At 37.7% G+C, this 18,637-nt stretch overlaps 1 protein-coding gene across 4 annotated transcripts in view; it reads right to left on the bottom strand.

Annotated features, from left to right (window-relative positions):
- Positions 1-14,592, bottom strand: part of LOC109708797 (protein ABCI12, chloroplastic) — a 36,076-nt gene extending 21,484 nt beyond the window's left edge. For all 4 annotated transcript variants that reach the window (XR_002215819.1, XR_002215820.1, XM_020230625.1 and 1 more), the window contains exons 1-2: positions 14,122-14,592; positions 243-359 (exon numbers count right to left, since the gene is read on the bottom strand). Coding sequence is in view for 2 of the 4 variants with exons in the window: in XM_020230625.1 (XP_020086214.1) it covers positions 243-359; positions 14,122-14,529 (525 nt within the window). In the remaining 2 variants the exon portion in view is untranslated. The remainder of the gene's footprint in view (positions 1-242; positions 360-14,121) is intronic.

The following is an 18,637-nucleotide window of genomic DNA, read 5'->3' as shown; positions in this document are numbered from 1 at the left end:
TTCGATTGAAAGAAAAAAGAAGCTGAAAATTGTATCCATTAACAGACCCCTTCTCTTCATTTTTAATAATTAAAGATATTATCACATGTAAAGAGCAAAATTTGCACATCTTTAAAACATTTTTCTCTAGTTAACGAACAAAGCCAGTTCAACTTATCGTTTCAAATTTATAACTCCAAACTTTGTTTAACATTAGCCATGAGGAATCTTAGAAACTACAAATAGAATTTACTTCAACTTACTGTCCAAATATGAGTTGGAAGAATCCATACTGACAACAGAGAGAGGTATAAGACTAAACCAAACCGCATGAAAATGTGTGACCTAGCTGGTAAGACAACAAGAGCCAGCAGCCAGACCTGCATGCATCAGATAAATATTTTACAATAAAACTATCAACATTACACAACAAAATAATAATAATAATAATAATAATAATAATAAACTTTGTTTTTATTTTAATGATATAAAATAAATTACTTATTATAATTCATAATGAAGGAACCTATGAATAGATATATAACCAATAAGAACAATAAGTCTAAAAGTTCATTCACTTCATTCACAAAGACTAACAGAAGAAGATTGCTAGAATAATAAAATGCTTAGAAGATTATCATAAGATTAAATAACTTTCTGTCAGAATTCATCAACTAACTGTATATGTAACTAAAAATTGAAGAACTTCTCATATACAACACAGCTTCAGTAAAAGGAATGCAAAAGCAGAATGCATAATATAACAGTTGAGATTTCTAGCCATTAAATGTCGATGTAATGATGGAACGTTTCCAAATGAAAAAAGGGTTCAAGCAAATGGAACTAATAAAACTAAGAAAGGATAAAAGAAAGTGGCTACAGAAGGAACCAACAAGTTTGTGCTCTATTGATTGAATTACTAGAACTATCAAGAAAAATCTCGAAAGTATAATAGGATTTTTATTAGATTAAGAACTAACACCGGAGGAAAAACAAATTGGAGCAAATCTCTCAATTCATTGTATTTTTGGTACAAATGACTTGAATAATGATTATAATGGGTATAAGTAATATTACAAGATTATTCATCACTAATTTCATGAAATTTTCATAAGTTTTTTTGGATGTAAAGAAAACAATGGTTACACATAGAAGAATCAAAAGTTCCCCAAATTAACTGTCCATGTCATCAAATTCTATCATTTTAAATGAATGATTAATATGATAAAGAGTTAAATAATAGTAAATATTTCTTCTTAATAACTTACAATATAAGAGGGTTTCAAGCAAATTATACCGCTGTGGCGTTGCTCCCTACCCAATACATCTCAGCAAAGGGCACATGCTTTCTAAGCTTTCTCATCTTCAAAATTTGTTCTAAATGTTCACAAATAAGTACTTAAAAGCCTTTCTTACCCCACAGATGTACTGCTTCTAATGTCAACAAAATTTTATTGAAAATGGCATACTAGATTTCATAATTACAAGATCAAAGTTTGAGAAAACAAAATTCTACAAATTAATGTCAATTTCATTGGAAATTTAATGCAAATGAATGAAAGAAGAACATAAAGGATAATCAAGAAGCTCTATCCCTTATTTATCACTGATTTGATGGGTTTTACTCAAAATACTTGGTTTCATTGCAACTGATGGCCATGCTGTAAATTAATCAATTATTGCCAAACTACTCTCAAGTTTCAAAAGTGCTCTTTTTTCCTTGAGAAGAAAAAAGGGACTACAGGGAATTTTGGCCCCCTGTTATTGGGCATAGGAAGTTTACCATGCTTAATGTCACAAAGTGGTGCAGAAACCTACAATTTCATTACTTTTCGGGAACGCCCTATAATTCACGGTGTTTGGATTTAATTTGAAATAGGAGTCATCTGATTCTAAACTGAGATACATTTTTATCAAGACAACAATTTTTATTTTGATTGAGGTGAATGAATTACGGTCAATTTACTTCTACACTGATGAGACTTCAAATGATAGAGCTCCCGATTTATATGGCATTTCCAAACCGTTCTATGCACTATATGTTCTGTTCTAGCTGATACAGTACTTTGAGCAGGTTCTTAGAGCTGTTAGATGCACTTCATAAGTCAGTTTTCAAACCTTAAAAAGGTTTTCTCCAAATTTTTCTTTGTATGCTAACCCCCTACTTTCTCACATTTCTTATTCCTTTCCCTCCGGATTCTGTCTTCCCTCTATGAGCTCCAAAAATGAAAAAGAGAAACCTGTCTTGTCGAAGGAAAAGGTCAGACTCTGTGAAATTTCAAATTGGAAAAATTTAGATAACTGTCATCAATTATTTATCATTGCTTGAACAAAAGCATGATACACTATATGCCAAGGTTGTAAATAGCGGATAGCAGGTACATAGCATTTGGAGGGCCTCATAGCGGAAAGTGACTAGCGGGCGCTATGAACCTATAGCGGGTTTCATAAAAACTTACATAATATGTTTATGTTCCTTATAAAAAATACATATTATTTTGAAAAAAAGACAACTATTCCTTCTTTTTTTTTGTATTGCAAGCCTATACATATTTACTAACATTACTTATTAAGATTAATTTTAAAATATTACGATTTAGCAAACCAAAAAGATATAAAACTTGAAAATCTATAATCCATTAACAATCTAAACAATTTGTAAATGGATGTCAAAAGGATATCTTAGGCAAATGATTACAATCTTATTCATTAGGAAGACAATCTTCTTCTCCTTCAGTAGGGTTGCGTTTGGTTGAAGAACTAAATTTTGGAGAACAACTTTTATTGTTCTCGAGAACAGTGGATATTCCAGTACAGATAGAACAATTGTGAATTTATGTTTGGATGCATTCGGAGATATTCTAGAGGATATCTTTAGTAGCGTATAGATAAAAAGTGTAGAACAATATCTAAATATATTTTTAAAAATAAAATAACTAACTTATATTAGTATATTTTATATAAAATTATTTATAAAATTATTTCTTATAGTAATTTATAATATAATATTTTATGTAACAATTAAATTTAAAATAGTATATTTATTTTACTATATATACTAATAATTTATTTTATATAATTTATTCATAATATATGTAAAGATATTCTTAAAATTTTAATTAATAATAGTATAAATTTCAATACAAATTAAAATATATATATAATGCATGAAAATTATATATATATAATACTTAATATAAAATAAAATAATTATTTATATATTTAATGCATGAAAATTATATATATATATAATACTTAATATAAAATAAAATAATTAAATATTAATATATAAATAATAAAACTTAATAAAATAAATAATATATCAAATTTAATTAATTTATATTATATAATAAAATTTAAGTATAAATATATTATCATAAAAATGATATTTATATTAATATATTTATTTATATATCTATTTATCGAGTTAAGCTGGAATGCTATTGGTAGCAAACGGGCTTCGTTGCCACCCATTTGTTTTCGATGATGGAGCCTTCAAATCGACGATCGGCACCGTTGAACATGATCTATACCACTTGAACTATCTAGAAACCAAATTTCAAATCTTTTCGACATCATTAACCTAATGATCAAAGGGTTTCAAAATTTATAATTTTAATGGTAGATATAAGGCATTTTCTGGTTTAACGGTGTAAAGCTATCCAAATCAATTGAATTTTGGTTAGAAAATTTTTTAAACTATTTAGAACAAGATCTACACTCTCGATCTTGATTACAAAATTCCCATCATCACTTTTTAGAGGATTTTCATTTTCAACCGTTCATTTTTACGTCCACTTGATGAACAAGGGAACAATATCGAAAAGCATGAAATTTGATTTCTAGATACTTCAAATGGTATAGATCATGTTCAACGGTGCCGATCGTCGATTTGGAGGCTCTATCATCAAAAACAAATGGGTGGCAACGGAGCCAGTTTGCTACCAATAGTATTCCAGCTCAACTCTCTATTTATCTAATAAAATAAAGAGAAGAACATAATTGTTCTTAATTCCCCTAGGAACAATATTTATCGGGTTGTTCCGGAACAACCCAGAACAACCCGCTTTGTTCTTAGTTCCTCTCTGTTATTCTACCGTTTGGTTACAACTCGGGGGATATCCCGTGTTATTTCGGGATATCCCCGGTATCAAACGCACCCTAGAGGTATTCTGGTCATTCATCTCAACATTTGTTCTTCATCCCCTTCCGATTCCGACGACTCAAACACCACATCATCAATGGTTCTATTTTTTGCTCTCTGTGTCTACGTTGTTGCATTCCTCCTTGTCTGCAACTCAAACTTTTTGAAGTTTTGGACTCATAGCATCCGCTTTCCAACTGCTTTATAGTAGCCGCTTCAACGCCGCTATGAACCCGATCCGCTAAATTCTCCTTTAGAGATTATGGCATAGCGGTAGTACATAAAATCCACTACAGCGGCCGCTATGACAGGCATAGCGGCTACTGTGTAAACACTGCTAAACACCTGTTGACACCAAAAATAAGCATTGGCAAGAAGTAGTACCAAAAGGGATTTTGGTAGGAAACTCTGCCGAAGAGTGACCAATTTGGCCTTCAATGTCACACCCAAACGTACCCACTTCGGTGACCAAAAGGCGGGCTCATTTGAATTAATTGATTCAAAATTCAAACGGCCGCGATCAAGGGCGAGGAATTAGAAGGTACTTGAGAAAAGAAGGTAGAGAATCGCGGGAGTTACTCCGTCGATTGCAACGATGTACCTATAAAGAGTGAAGACAGCTACAAGACAAAGGATCCGAACATCACATCATAGACGCCAATACATACCTCACATTCGAGAAATAGTGTAACATAGCCTAGGAGTAACCATAGTGTAATTTAGGAGTAGCCTTAAAGTAATCTTCACCGTCGTTCAGCCTCAGACGACATCACCCTCGATGACCATACCACTCTAACAGTAGCCAGGCACCTTGTCCTCACCGGCCAACGTAGTCCCCAGCACCATGCGCCTCTATCCAGGCGAACCTACCGATTCCCAAGGACCGTTGCTATACGGAGATCCCGCATTGCTACTTTGGCCGAGGCAATTGTCGAAGCTCGAAAACCAAAGCATCCAGCCTTCGGCCTACATGCGCGAAGATTTCAAGGCCTTCCCTCGAGCTCGAACACGGTCGGATGGCCCCCTCTCTGATCCGCACCTGAACCCAAATCAGACCACGTCTTTCGCACGAAGGGACAAACCCGTTGGCAGACAACCCGAATCGCACCACCTGTGCCAGCGAAATTTTTCACCAACAATCCTTCTTGGCACGCGCAATGAGATCCTTTGATAAAATTATTATGGTCAGTGCCAATACCAATGATTTGCGTCTACAAAACTAAATGGTTCTTAGGATAGATGTGGTTGGCCAATCATGCTTGGTATTCCGTTGGAAGCTAATAACAGACCTCCACCCACAATCATACCTGAGCAAGCCTCTGCGGCCATTCTTGCTAAGCCGTCAAAAATAATGGCACAGATGCTAGCACTGATAGAGCACATGGACCAAAAATCTTTCCAGGCGCTCGAACAAAATCAGAGACTCTGGGAGAGTCTAGAACAACACTCACAAGCATAATCCGAAAGTATGCTAGCGGCGATCAAAAAGCTACCAAGACTACTTGGGGTGTAACAATCCATGATTCATAGCTTTTGGGTATTACAATGTTATCGCATTCTTATGAGTTGGCATATATTGAAATCATAATAACGAAAACATCAATTGCTAGGATAATACTATTGTTAAATAAAAAATTATTAAGCATGAGTAGTTGTTGATGATTATCAAGCATGCTTTGTAGATCTCATAGTTTTCATCAGCCTTATAACAAGCATGTTAAAACTGATGAATATACTTTGCATGGTCTCGAGGATGTCATAATGTTATCGTCTTTCTACATGTTGAGAACACGATTGTTGGTTAAATAATTCTTGGAATGACTTTTTGGCTATGTTGCACAGATACGGATACGGGGATACGGATACGACACGATACGGATACGGTGATACGGCAATTTCTAAAACTTCTAGGATACGATACGCGGGATATACTTAAATAAAATATTATTTTAAATATATTTAAATGTATGTTGATTATATGTAATGATATATTGAGAACAATTAGAATATCTAGGCTATATTAAGGAATATATTCTAATATGCATTAACTTGTATAATTATTCTACATATGTTCATAAAAAAAGATAATCAATCATATAAAATAATAATTCAAAAAGTATCAAACCAACTATCATTCAACTTGATCAAATGATAACAATAAATATATAGTCGCACAAACTAGATAATTAGCCATTCAATATATATGTCTGATTTGTTAGTTCTATTATTAAAATAGTAATAAAAAAATATGCTAACAATTTAATAGAGAAGGAAAAAAAAATCATATTTTTTATAGCCTTTGTTGTTTAATACTAGGTTGACAAATTAGATAGAAGAGAGTAAATACTGTGTGAAGATAGAACGAGAGGGAGCACCATCTACCATTCAAGAACAAAAAGATAGATGAAATGACAAATTGAACAGATATTGGTGTTTTTCTCACTCTTTTCCTTCTTTCCAATAGGTTTGGACGTGAGCTTTTAAAAAAATTTTAAGTTTCAATCATTTTAGACCAAAAAAGAACCGGGCCGTGTCCCCCCCGTATCCCCCTGTATCCCTCACGTATCCGAGCCGTATCCGATATTTTTTTATTTTTTAAAAATGCCAGATACTTCATTCCCGTATCAGACACGTATCGGGCGCGTATCGGGCGTGTATCGGTATCCGATACGTATCCGATACGGGTACGGCATGAAATTTGAAGTATCCGTGCTTCATAGCTTTTTGGCTAGATATGATGATTGAGCAAAAGAGCCCTTATGACTATTTTGTTGTAGAGTTGGTCTTTTTTATCATAAGCATATGATTAAAGCTTGCAAGAGCCAAATAGAGCTCAATGAGCAAGCGCTTGTGGAGGTCACGACTTTACAAGCCTTAGCCCTCCAGAGGTATAGCCACGTGAGTCCGCTCGCCCTATTTTTGAGTGTAGAAATAGGAGATGTATGCAATTGTTCAACTAGCCATGAGGCGGCCAAATGAGTGACTTTATGCGATTGTTCAACGACTCACTAGGCAACAACATACGTTAGGACTGGACTACTAGCCGGTCAATAAGATTGGGTAAAATATTGGATATTGACAACATAAGCATAATTATGCATATATGGTCAAGTTGAACATGCAAGTTATTTCTTGTAGAGGCATAGTAATTGCGTAGTATTTACTCTCATAGTATTATTTTACCCTTGGTGCTACTCGATGTTGCTTATTTCATTATTATACCTAGTTTAGACCTGGTGCGTGCAGAGCGCCCCTGTCGGTGACTGCACCCACTGGAAACTTTTTCAAGTTCTCGCCCCATTCTTCTTGTTTTCCTTCTCTAGAACCATCTTTAGCGACGGAAGTCTACGAGACCGTGGAAAAGGCGTTGCGAACTAGATAACGCCCTCATCCTACCCCTATCCTATTGTGAGTACCTTGCCCATAGAGGTTACCCCTAATGTACTTAAGTGATTTTTGGATCAAAGTTATGTAATAAACGGAATTATGTTAATTATGTGAACAAGTTGTATGTATCATATTTTGGTTGGAATTGTAGCATTGATGGATGTTGGATGTAATAGATAGTTACTTGCTTTTGATACCCAACAACTTGTATGTTTACTTATATATCTTGTTGGATATTGAGTGAATTGTATCGATTGATTGTTGGTGCTTCCTACGTATAGCTGAAACTCCGTTCGCATAGCAGGTCTATGTACGTGCCTGGGCTGGCTTCCGCTGTGTCACAAGACTTGACAGATTAAGGTGGTATCAAAGCCTAGGATATGTCATTCGGTGGACCCTATACATGAGATTGATCGTAAAGACTTAGGAACGTAAGAGAGCAGGGTAGCACGTTAACATGGCAAGTTAAATGATTAAGTCATTAGTCATGTGTCTTCAATCAATATTGGAGGCCGGTCGAAGGTGTAGAGCCTTTCTTTCTTTTGATAATCACGTTGGCGGCCGACAACGTGATGTTGAGAGTGCGAAGAAGTGTCCAAGGGGTGTGTCTCCAGCTCCATCTTCAATTTCATCCCTTTTGACTCTGAGAGTGACAATAGGAGCCCCGCCCACCCATGCTCCTACTGGACGCCCCTTTGCACCGCATGAGCCCAAGGGGTCCCGACAAGCGTCGAGTGGAAGTATGTATGCAGCTCAAGCAGAGGAGTTACCGACAAAAGGCGACGTCGCTGCAGGTATCATTTTGATTAATGATATAAGAGTTAAAGAATTATTTAATACTGGGGCGTTGCATTCATTCATAAACCGGACATTTGCCATATTACATAAAATTAAATTGGTTCAACTATCACATATAGGAAAGGTACATGTCTTTGTTATACTATGCATGCAGTGAACATTATCCTTCTTTGTCTGGTTAAGTTAGGTGATTGCATTATGCCTATAGATCTATTAACCTTGAGGTAATTGAAGGGATTCGATGTAGTTTCGAGTATAGATTAGCTCACTAAGTATTATGCTATGATCAGTGGCGGATCCAGAAATTTTTCATAGTGAGGTCAATATATATAAAAGGACAGATAAAAAAAGGAATTAGGCCTCGTTTGGCATCACATTTATTTTTTATTTTTAAAATAAAATTTGTATATTAAAATATGCAAGAGTGGACAGTAGATAGATTGCAACTATTTCAATCAAAGTGCTCACTTAACAAATAAATGAAAATAAAAAATAAAAGTAATATTTTTTTGTTTCAATATTTTTAAAATAAGTAATCATCTATTACTTAGCCGAATACATTATAAACTAATCAATAAAAAAAAATTCCTCCAACATATCAAATTTTATAGAATAAATATTTAAAATAATTTAAAATAAGCGTGATACCAAATGAAGCTTTAGTGTACTAATTATATTTTATGCATTATAACGACACAAAATGACCACTATTTATTAAAAAAAAATAATATATTCATAATTAATAATTAATAATAATATCAATAAAAGAAATGGTAAAGAGAGATAGGATGAAAAGAAGTTCAAATTTTTTTTCCTAAATTAAGAATGATGTTGTTGTTGCTGTTGCTTAACTAAATTAAAAAAAAAAAAAAAAATTGCAGCCCGATGAAATATCCAAACCGTAATATTTTTTTATTTTTATTTGTATTTATTTATTTAATGCTTTTTAACCCTTTAAGTTTCTTGTTGGCCCACTACTATGTGGGCCCCACAAGTATTACGTATTTATTTATTGTTTTTCTTTTACCTCACTTTGAGGTCAACTGCCCCAAAGTGGAGTCAAAAACCTCATAAAAGGCCTCTAAATTGGTTTAGTCTATGAAGCACGGATACTTCAAATTTCATGCCGTATCCGTATCGGATACATATCGGATACCGATACGCGCCCGATACGCGCCCGATACGTGTCCGATACGGGAATGAAGTATCTGGCATTTTTAAAAAATAAAAAAATATCGGATACGGCTCGGATACGTGAGGGATACGGGGGGATACGGGGGGGACACGGCCCGGTTCTTTTTTGGTCTAAAATGATTGAAACTTAAAATTTTTTTAAAAGCTCACGTCCAAACCTATTGGAAAGAAGGAAAAGAGTGAGAAAAACACCAATATCTGTTCAATTTGTCATTTCATCTATCTTTTTGTTCTTGAATGGTAGAAGGCGCTCCCTCTTGTTCTATCTTCACACAGTATTTACTCTCTTCCATCTAATTTGTCAACCTAGTATTAAGCAACAAAGGCTATAGAAAATATGATTTTTTTTTCCTTCTCTATTAAATTGTTAGCATATTTTTTTATTACTATTTTAATAATAGAACTAACAAATCAGACATATATATTGAATGGCTAATTATCTAGTTTGTGCGACTATATATTTATTGTTATCATTTGATCAAGTTGAATGATAGTTGGTTTGATACTTTTTGAATTATTATTTTATATGATTGATTATCTTTTTTTATGAACATATGTAGAATAATTATACAAGTTAATGCATATTAGAATATATTCCTTAATATAGCCTAGATATTCTAATTGTTCTCAATATATCATTACATATAATCAACATACATTTAAATATATTTAAAATAATATTTTATTTAAGTGTATCCCGCGTATCGTATCCTAGAAGTTTTAGAAATTGCCGTATCACCGTATCCGTATCGTGTCGTATCCGTATCCCCGTATCCGTATCTGTGCAACATAGGGTTTAGTTAAGTAGGGTCAATAGACCCCACTGAACTTAAGGTGGATCCGCCACTGGCTATGATTGATTGTGAAAGTAGAATTGTGACCTTTCATGAGCTGGGTCAAGAAGAGTTTGTATACCAAGGTTATAGAAGTTCTCGCTTCACCACAACGATTTCTACATTTTGGGCCAAGCGCTTGATGGATAGTGGATTCGTAGCCTTTTTGGCAACAGTGGTAGAAGAGTTTCTTAATGTGTTTTCCAACAAAGTTGCTGGGTATGCCGCAAGACCAAAAGATCAAGTTTGTCAAAAACTTGGTTACCAGGACAAGATCCTATTTCCAAAGCACCTTATAGGATGACTGACATCTGCAGAGTTGAAAGAGTAAAAAGGACAACCAAGGATTTAAGTGTCGTGGCACGGGGTCATGCCGAAAACTTGCTAGCACGATACGGCAAAGTGCGTGCCGGGCCGTGCCGGTCACAAAAAATTCATGTGCCGACACATAATAGCATGAAATATTTATTTTCTTTAGCAATAAAATATTCTAACTATTTATTATGTATTTTTATTAAAGCTTTTGAACTTTATTGAGAAAATTACCTACTAATTTTAAGAATAAAGGGTTTTAAGCTGTACCACGGTACGGAGGCTACATCATGTCAATATCTTGTTGGCACGATACAGCACAGTAGATACGGTCCGTGCCAATGGGCACTTAAATCCTTGGGCAGAACTTCAGAATCTTTTCGAGAAAGACTTTATAAAACCATGTATGTCACCATAGGGAGTTTTGGTGTAGATGGATCGTTATGATTGTGTGTGGACTATCGTGAGTTAAACAAAGTCACAATAAAGAATAAGTAATTAAGTATTAGTTATCCTGAATTGATGATGTCTTTGATCAACCTCAAGGATATCGGGTGTATTCAAAGATTGACTTCCAGTCGGGCTATCATTAGTTGAAGATCAAGTCGAAGAATCTGCAAAAGATGACGTTTCGAACACGGTATGGATAGTATGAGTTTATAGTTATGTCGTTTGGGCTCACAAATGCCCCGACGGTATTTATAGATCTGATGAACCATGTCTTCAAGCCCTTTTTGGATCGTTTCGTCGTGATCTTCATCAACAAAATTTGATTTACTCCCGAAGTGATAAAGAGCACGAAGAGCATTTGAGGCAAGTGTTGCAAGTTCTTCAGGGGAAAAAGCTATTCGCTAAATTGAAGAAGTCCAACTTTTGGCTTTGCGAAGTTGCCTTATTGGGATATGTGGTATCCAAAGCTAAAATTTATGTGGATCTTAAGTAGATAGAAGCAATCAAATATTAGCCTCGACCGACGAACATCATCAAAGTGCGAAGCTTCCTTGGTCCCGCGGGATATTATTAACGATTTGCTAAAGGATTTGCAAAGATACCACTCCGCTTAGTAGTCTTATACATAAAGGGAGCAATGACTGTAAGAAGAGTTTTGAAGAATTGCAGAATAAGCTAACAACAACTCTAGTTCTTGTGTTGCCCACCACGGGAGAGGATTTCGTAGCATATAGTGATGCATCGCATAGTGGGTTTGGATGTGTTCTTATGCAAAACGGGAAGTCTATGCCTTCCGTCAATTAAAGGATTACGAGAAGAACTACACCACTCACGATTTAGAGTTAGCCGTAGTGATCTTCGCCCTTAAGTTGTGGCGTCACTACCTCTACGGCAAGCATTGTGAGATCTACACGAATCACAAGAGCATCAAATACTTACACAAAAGGAGTTAAATTTGAAGTAGCGCTAGTAGTTGTAGTTGTTTAAGTATTACGACATCACTATTTTATATCACCCCAACAAACCAAATGTGGTGGCAGATGCATGGAGTCAAAAATCCGTGGAGAATTTAGCTATGATTGTCGACTCCCACTACTAGAAGAAATGCGACAGCTTGAATTGAAAATTGTGGCATTCTTTGGTTCCGAAACCGACTATGCGTACCGAATGATACAGAGATCCAAGAAAAAGCCTTGAGAGAAGCTCACTGATCGCTATAATCCACTCGGCATTATCATGTATAAGAACTTGAAGACTCATTATTGATGGCCCGAAATGAAGAGAGATGTTGAGCCATATGTGGCTCGGTGCTTTAATATGCCAAGAAGTGAAGGAATAACATCAACTACTGACGGGTACGTATTCCCATCTGAAAATAGAAGAACATCACTATAGGAGAACATCACTCTAGACTTTGTAGTCAGGTTGTCGCGATCACAAGCAGACACTAGGAAGAACTTCTATATATTCTGGAATTCGAACTGGAAATACATGGGGTCAAGGAAAGATGATGGCACAACACAGCGGGTACGAAATCATCTAGGACCCAAAGAATGTGAACCGAAAGAAGAAAGGCAAAACCATTCGAAAACGATGAGGAGGTGATAAAAGACCCCGAGGATGAAACGGGACTTCGAGACTCCGAGCCTGGGAGCGAATGGAGAACCTCACGTTTGACCGTGGGGTTGTCAAGGAAAGTGTCATCGGAAGGAATCGATACGGGAGACGAAGCCACGAGAGCAAGGGAACGAGAAAGGAAAAAAGCAGCGGGGCCGAGGAACAAGACGAAGAAAATAAGCTTTCTCGGTGAACAAAACTAGGGTTTCAATCAGGAGAAGGCGTGAGACACCAGCAACATTTATAACAATGGCCCAACCAATAGCAGGTAGGCCACGTGTCCCATGATGCGACGGTTCGCCTCCCGCCACCACCATAATGATGAAGGTGAATTTAATAGGCGCACGAAAACCTAAGATAGTGTGTTGCCCCACATCATTTTGAAACCGAAATGGCAGCAGCAGAAAATTTGATGATCACTTGTCCCTCTCCCAAAAGTAACTGCCAAGGGGGGCAATTGTTAACACCGAAAATGAGCACTAGCTAGAATAAGGGCCTAGCAAGATTTCGAGTGGCCAATTTGGCCTTCAGTGTCACATCCAAACTTACTCCAACAACCAAAAGGCAGGCTCATTTGAATTTAGTGATTCAAAATTCAAATGGCCACGATCAAAGGCAAGGAGTTAGAGGAGCAGTTGAGAAAAAAAGGTGATGAATTGCGGGAGTTACTTTGTCGATTGCGCCGATGCACCTATAAAGGATGAAGACAACAACATGGCAGGGAATCCGAACATCACATCACAGACGTCAGTCTACATCTCACATCCAAGGACTAGGAATAGCCATAACATAGCTTAGGAGTAGCTATTACGTAATCTAGGAGTAGCCTTAACATAGTCTCCACCACCGTTCAGTCCCGCACTGACATCGTCCTCGATGACCGTACCACTCCGAACGTACCCCCCTGCGCCTATCTGCACCGACCTACCGATTCCCCAGGATTGTTGCTGTACAGCAGTCCGGTTCGCCACTTCAACCCGAACAGCAGCCAAAGCTCAGAAGCCAAAGCATTGAACCTTCGACTCGCACTGGCAAAGATCTTGAGGCCTTTCCTTGAGCTCAAACCCGAGCAAACAGTTCCCTCTCCAGTCTGCATCTGAACTCAAGTCAAATCACGCCTTTAGCATGGAACGACAAACCCGTCGGCAGACAACTCGGATAGCACCATGTGTGCCAGCGAAATTTTCTACCAACCACACCCATCAGAGCTTGCTTGGACGCTCATATCTCGTTTCAGTGATGCATGCAGCCACAGCTGCTTCCTTTGATTAAGCATTATCATGCTAAGCCTGTGTCAATCACTAAGAAGTAATCCTACAAAGTAATTAAATAAAATACATGGTAGAAAACACTTGACCTTATCTTGGGAACAACGGAAAATAGCCAAGAGCAAAAATGCCCACATACCAATTTGATCCGTGGGTCGACAAAGTGGAGGAAGGTGCGAGGTGAGTCAACGAACTGACAGATGGGGCTCGAAGTGGCGCCCGAGATGAGCCTCAGAATCCTCTCGGGGGCGACAAAGCTGCCGCTGCCTCCGCGAGGAATCCAAGAAGCCCACCAGGCCATTCCTCCGCCGTCTCGGTGCTCGGCCGAGGAGGAGGAGGAGGAGGAGGAGCAGCTCACTGAGACCCTCCTCCGAGGTGGTTCGAGCGGACCCAGCTTCCATGGAGTAAGGAGGATTCTCGCGCCTCGAGGGTTCCTCACGAAATTTGACAGGAGACGGAGAGAGGAGGGAGGGGGAGGAAGAAGAAAAGCTCGAGATGTGAGTGGGATGCAGATGAGACGGATGGAGGGTAGGAGCTCGATCGTCATCGGCGCTCTCAGACGTTAGCTTTGGAGCTGCTTACGCACGCTGATGAGCGGTGGACCAGAAGAATTACTATCCCAAACGGCGGCTTGTCGGGGACTTAGAAAAAATTCTAAGCAGCCCGGTCCTGGCTGCTAGCGAAACGGGTTGAAAACAGATTGAATCGGATTATTAAGGAGATCCAAACCCAATCCATTATGGAAAACTCAAGTGTAAGAAAATAAATTTTCGAAATCCAAGAGTTAGATTTCGCTCAGAATCAACTAATTGTCGAGTGGGTAGGCTTCGGAAAAGCCGAAGGTGTCCAAAACACAAAAAGTGCATTGGAGTTGGATCCGCGAGAGCAAACAGTGCGAAATCTGCACTTGGCAAATTCTGCTCTTGGGACCAGTCCCTGGCGGGAGAGACCGGTCCCCGTAAGCTGAAAACGAGACAGAGAACTCTGCGCGCGATATTTGCTCTCAGGGTCCAGTCTCTCGGGCGAGGACCAGTCCCTGAAGGTCCAGTCCCTCAGTCGAAGACCGGTCCCCGTACGCGCAGCCAGTGAAGAGAAGTGGAAAATCGGCTAAGTCCTGAGGTAGCGTTTGGTTCAGGAATAAAGAGGGGAATAAGCCCTTGTTCCCCCCTTTGTTCCCAAACGGTATGTTTGGTTCCCGGGAACAGTAGTTTCCGGGTTTCTGGAACAAGCTGGTATAAGGCTGGAACTGCTGTTCCACCCGTTTCCTGGAACTAGCTTGTTCCTTGATGAGAACAAGGTTAATTAAAATCTAAATTTAATTTTAATGGCAGTACATTATTAATTAATCTAATTAATATATTTAAATCATTATTTATTGCTTTAATAATTAATTAATTAATTAATTTATTATTTATAATTAATTAATAAGAATAATTAATAATTATTATTATTTATTAATAATTAATAATAATAATAATAATTAAATAGATAATCGATATTATTAATTTATTATTTATAATTAATTACTAATAATTATTATTATTTATAATTAATTATTAATAATTAATATTATTTATTATTATTTATTAATAATTATTAATAATTATTATTCTTAATGATAATCAATATTATTATTAATTTATTATTTATAATTAATTATTAATAATTATTAATGAATATTAATATTAATTATTATTAATAATTAGATAATCAATATTATTATTAATTTATTATTTATAATTAATTACTAATAATTATTATTATTTATAATTAATTATTAATAATTAATTTATTATTTATTTTTAAATAATATTTTGATGTTAATTAATTACATAATATAATTTTAATTTCAAATTATAATTGTTATTCCTCTTTTTCCAATCTAAACATCCAAACACTATTTACCTTATTCCTAGAAACAACCCAATTTTCATCCAAACGCAAAATTGGTCTAGTTCTTGTTTATATCTGAACTTGTACCTATCCCTGGAACTAGCAGTTCTTACTTATACCCGAACCAAACGCAGCCTGAGAGTGTTGCTCTCGGAAACCGATCCCTGGCGAGGAAGACCCTTCCCCGTGCGCGTAGGAGTTGGGCAGAGCCCTCTGCCTGCATGGACTGCTCTCGGGGACCGGTCCCTTAAGGGACAGACCGGTCCCTGGGCGCGAAAACTGCCCAATCCAAGCAGTGCACAGAGTGCAAAGTAGAGGGGCTTGGCTGTAATTATGCCATTAGTTGAGGGGCATAGAGGGGTTGGGCCCTCTTTTCTCTCTCATTTCCACCCCAAACACACACACTCTCTCTCTCTCTTAGCTCTCTCCCTTCTCTCTTGAAGCAAAGAAAAAGGAGAAGAAGGAGAAGCAAGCTTGGGAAGAGATCATCTCCATCTCCTCTTCCTGCTCACACCATTGGAGCTAGCTTAGAGGTAAGCTTTTGAGCTCAACAATGGTAGGAACCTAGGGATTGGATTTCTAGCTTTGTAAATGGGTCAAATGGACTCCTAGCATGCTAAATAGTTGATTAATGCTAGAATTTAGAATTTTGTTGGAGCATTTTGCATGGATGCAAACCTAGGGCTCCAATTTGGGGTTTTTGGAAATCTATGAAATTGATCTCATTTAAGGGCATCTAAATCTAATTGTTAGGTGTCTAAACGCGTTGGCGATGACAGATTGAGCATTCGTCGAGCCGGTGAAAAGTTATCGGCAAAACAAGGCCGAGCAAGCTTCATTTTCTTCTTGGAGGTGGAGATTTCGTCGTAACAAGTGCCGAGAAGTGATTCTAGCACCCCGACATCGTCGAAAGGTGGGTGGTGTCATCCCGAAGCAACCGGGTTCCTCTCTATGTCTTAGAACTTCACGATTTGCATTTCTTGCATGTAGCATTGTAGAATTGCATGTGATTCCTTTCCTTATGCTTGCTAATGATATCTATGTATGAGTTGAATGCATGGTGATGGTTAGATGAGGATTGGATCTTGACATTGAATTCTATAGTGCCGAGAAAAGAGATGAACTTGATGATTGTTAAAGACGTAATGAGTGGCATTGACTGTTAAATAAACAAGAATGAGTGGCATATAATGTAGTGTATAATGACACTAGTGGCATGTGAACTTAGGGACAGGTGAATTCTCTAGTAAATGACTCGTTGGACAAGAATATAATGTAGCCAAACATTGTATTTGGACTTTGGGATAGGTGGATTCCCTAGTGACTTGTAACCCTACAGTTGATAGGGTATCCTCGAGTTGAGAGGATTGATCATGCTCACAGTCTGTTCATACTTGTGGTGGTCGCACCACCCGGGTCTTCGTGCACTCCGGAGTATGGTGCGACAGGAGCAGAGTTGATGCCCTGCAGGCGGCCTCGGGTTTGAGAGCGAGGTGCGTCTCCTTACCATACGAGGTTTGAGGTGAGTCGTGGGCGAACTCAAGTGGATCGCCAAGGATTGATTGAACATGAGAATAGCATTGTTACTTGAACATTTGCTTGTTGGACATGTATAGTGGACGTAGTAGCATGTTAGTAAACCTTTTACTATATGATGCATGCATATATGACANCATATGATTGGGCATAGTAGCATAGTTTTCCTACTATTGCATTTACAGCTTTGATATCTATCTATCTATCTATCTGCTTTTGCCCACTCGGACCTAGTGGGGAGATCGGCGGAGTCGGCGGCCGAACCCACTGGGAACTATGGACAATAGTTCTCACCCCACTTTGTTGCAGGGCCTAGTACGAGTGCGCCGGGCGAGGACCGCGGCAAGGGCATAGCGCCCGAGCTGTAGCATAGTAGCTTTCCTTTTGCATTAGAGTACCCTTATGTATCTAGATGCTTTATATTTTGGGAGAGCCACCTATGTATTTGGAAAAATGATTATGTATTCATTTTGGGAACGATGTGATGTAAATGTAAAAGAGCCTTAAATTGTGAACGAATGGATGTAATAGTTAGTAAAAGCTCTCTTTATTTCACTTGTATATGCTTGTGGATTCTTGCTCTTTGTTTGTTGGCACTGTTTGTGCCCTCGTAATCGTGTATGTATGAATTCCTATTTCCTGGGCAAATTCTTGTACATGATCGGGTTGTTGGCCTTGGGCGGACAGGGGAGGTGCTGTCCGTTCGGCGTCTGTTCGACGCGCCCGAGCCGTGCCAAATTGGTAGCGGTCTCGAGTCGTGACATCAAGAGTTATGAAACTCATGGGAGTTATGGTGTGACTCTTTGACTTTTGGCTATTATGAGGGCTTATTACTATGAGATAGTGGGTGAGTTATGTGGCTAGATTCAATATATCATTTAGCCTAGAAATAGTAGGGTTGGCTAAGGCCAAAACACACAAGAGATAGTATGTTTGTATGCTGTAATTCTCATTTTCTAAGTAGTGTAGTACTTAGCTTTTTGAGAGAATCTCTGCCTCTTTCTTTTGTTTCATTCCTTTGCATACTTAGTAGTAGGACGCGAAGGTCCGGGCTAGCAATAGGGACAAAGGCTTGTCCATCTTCAAGCAGGAAAGGTGGGCGCCGCACGGATTTTGCGAACAAAAACACTAAGTCCGTGACAGGTGGCACCAAAATGTGAAAATGTGCCAACGGCTTTCTAACCACATGGCGTTTCGAAGCCAATCTCATTTTCCTCTATTTTGGG

This window comes from Ananas comosus, linkage group 4 (genome assembly GCF_001540865.1).
Source record: "Ananas comosus cultivar F153 linkage group 4, ASM154086v1, whole genome shotgun sequence".
NCBI lineage: Eukaryota > Viridiplantae > Streptophyta > Magnoliopsida > Poales > Bromeliaceae > Ananas > Ananas comosus.
Note: the sequence above shows the minus strand (reverse complement) of the source record. Positions and strands in the feature narration are given on the sequence as shown.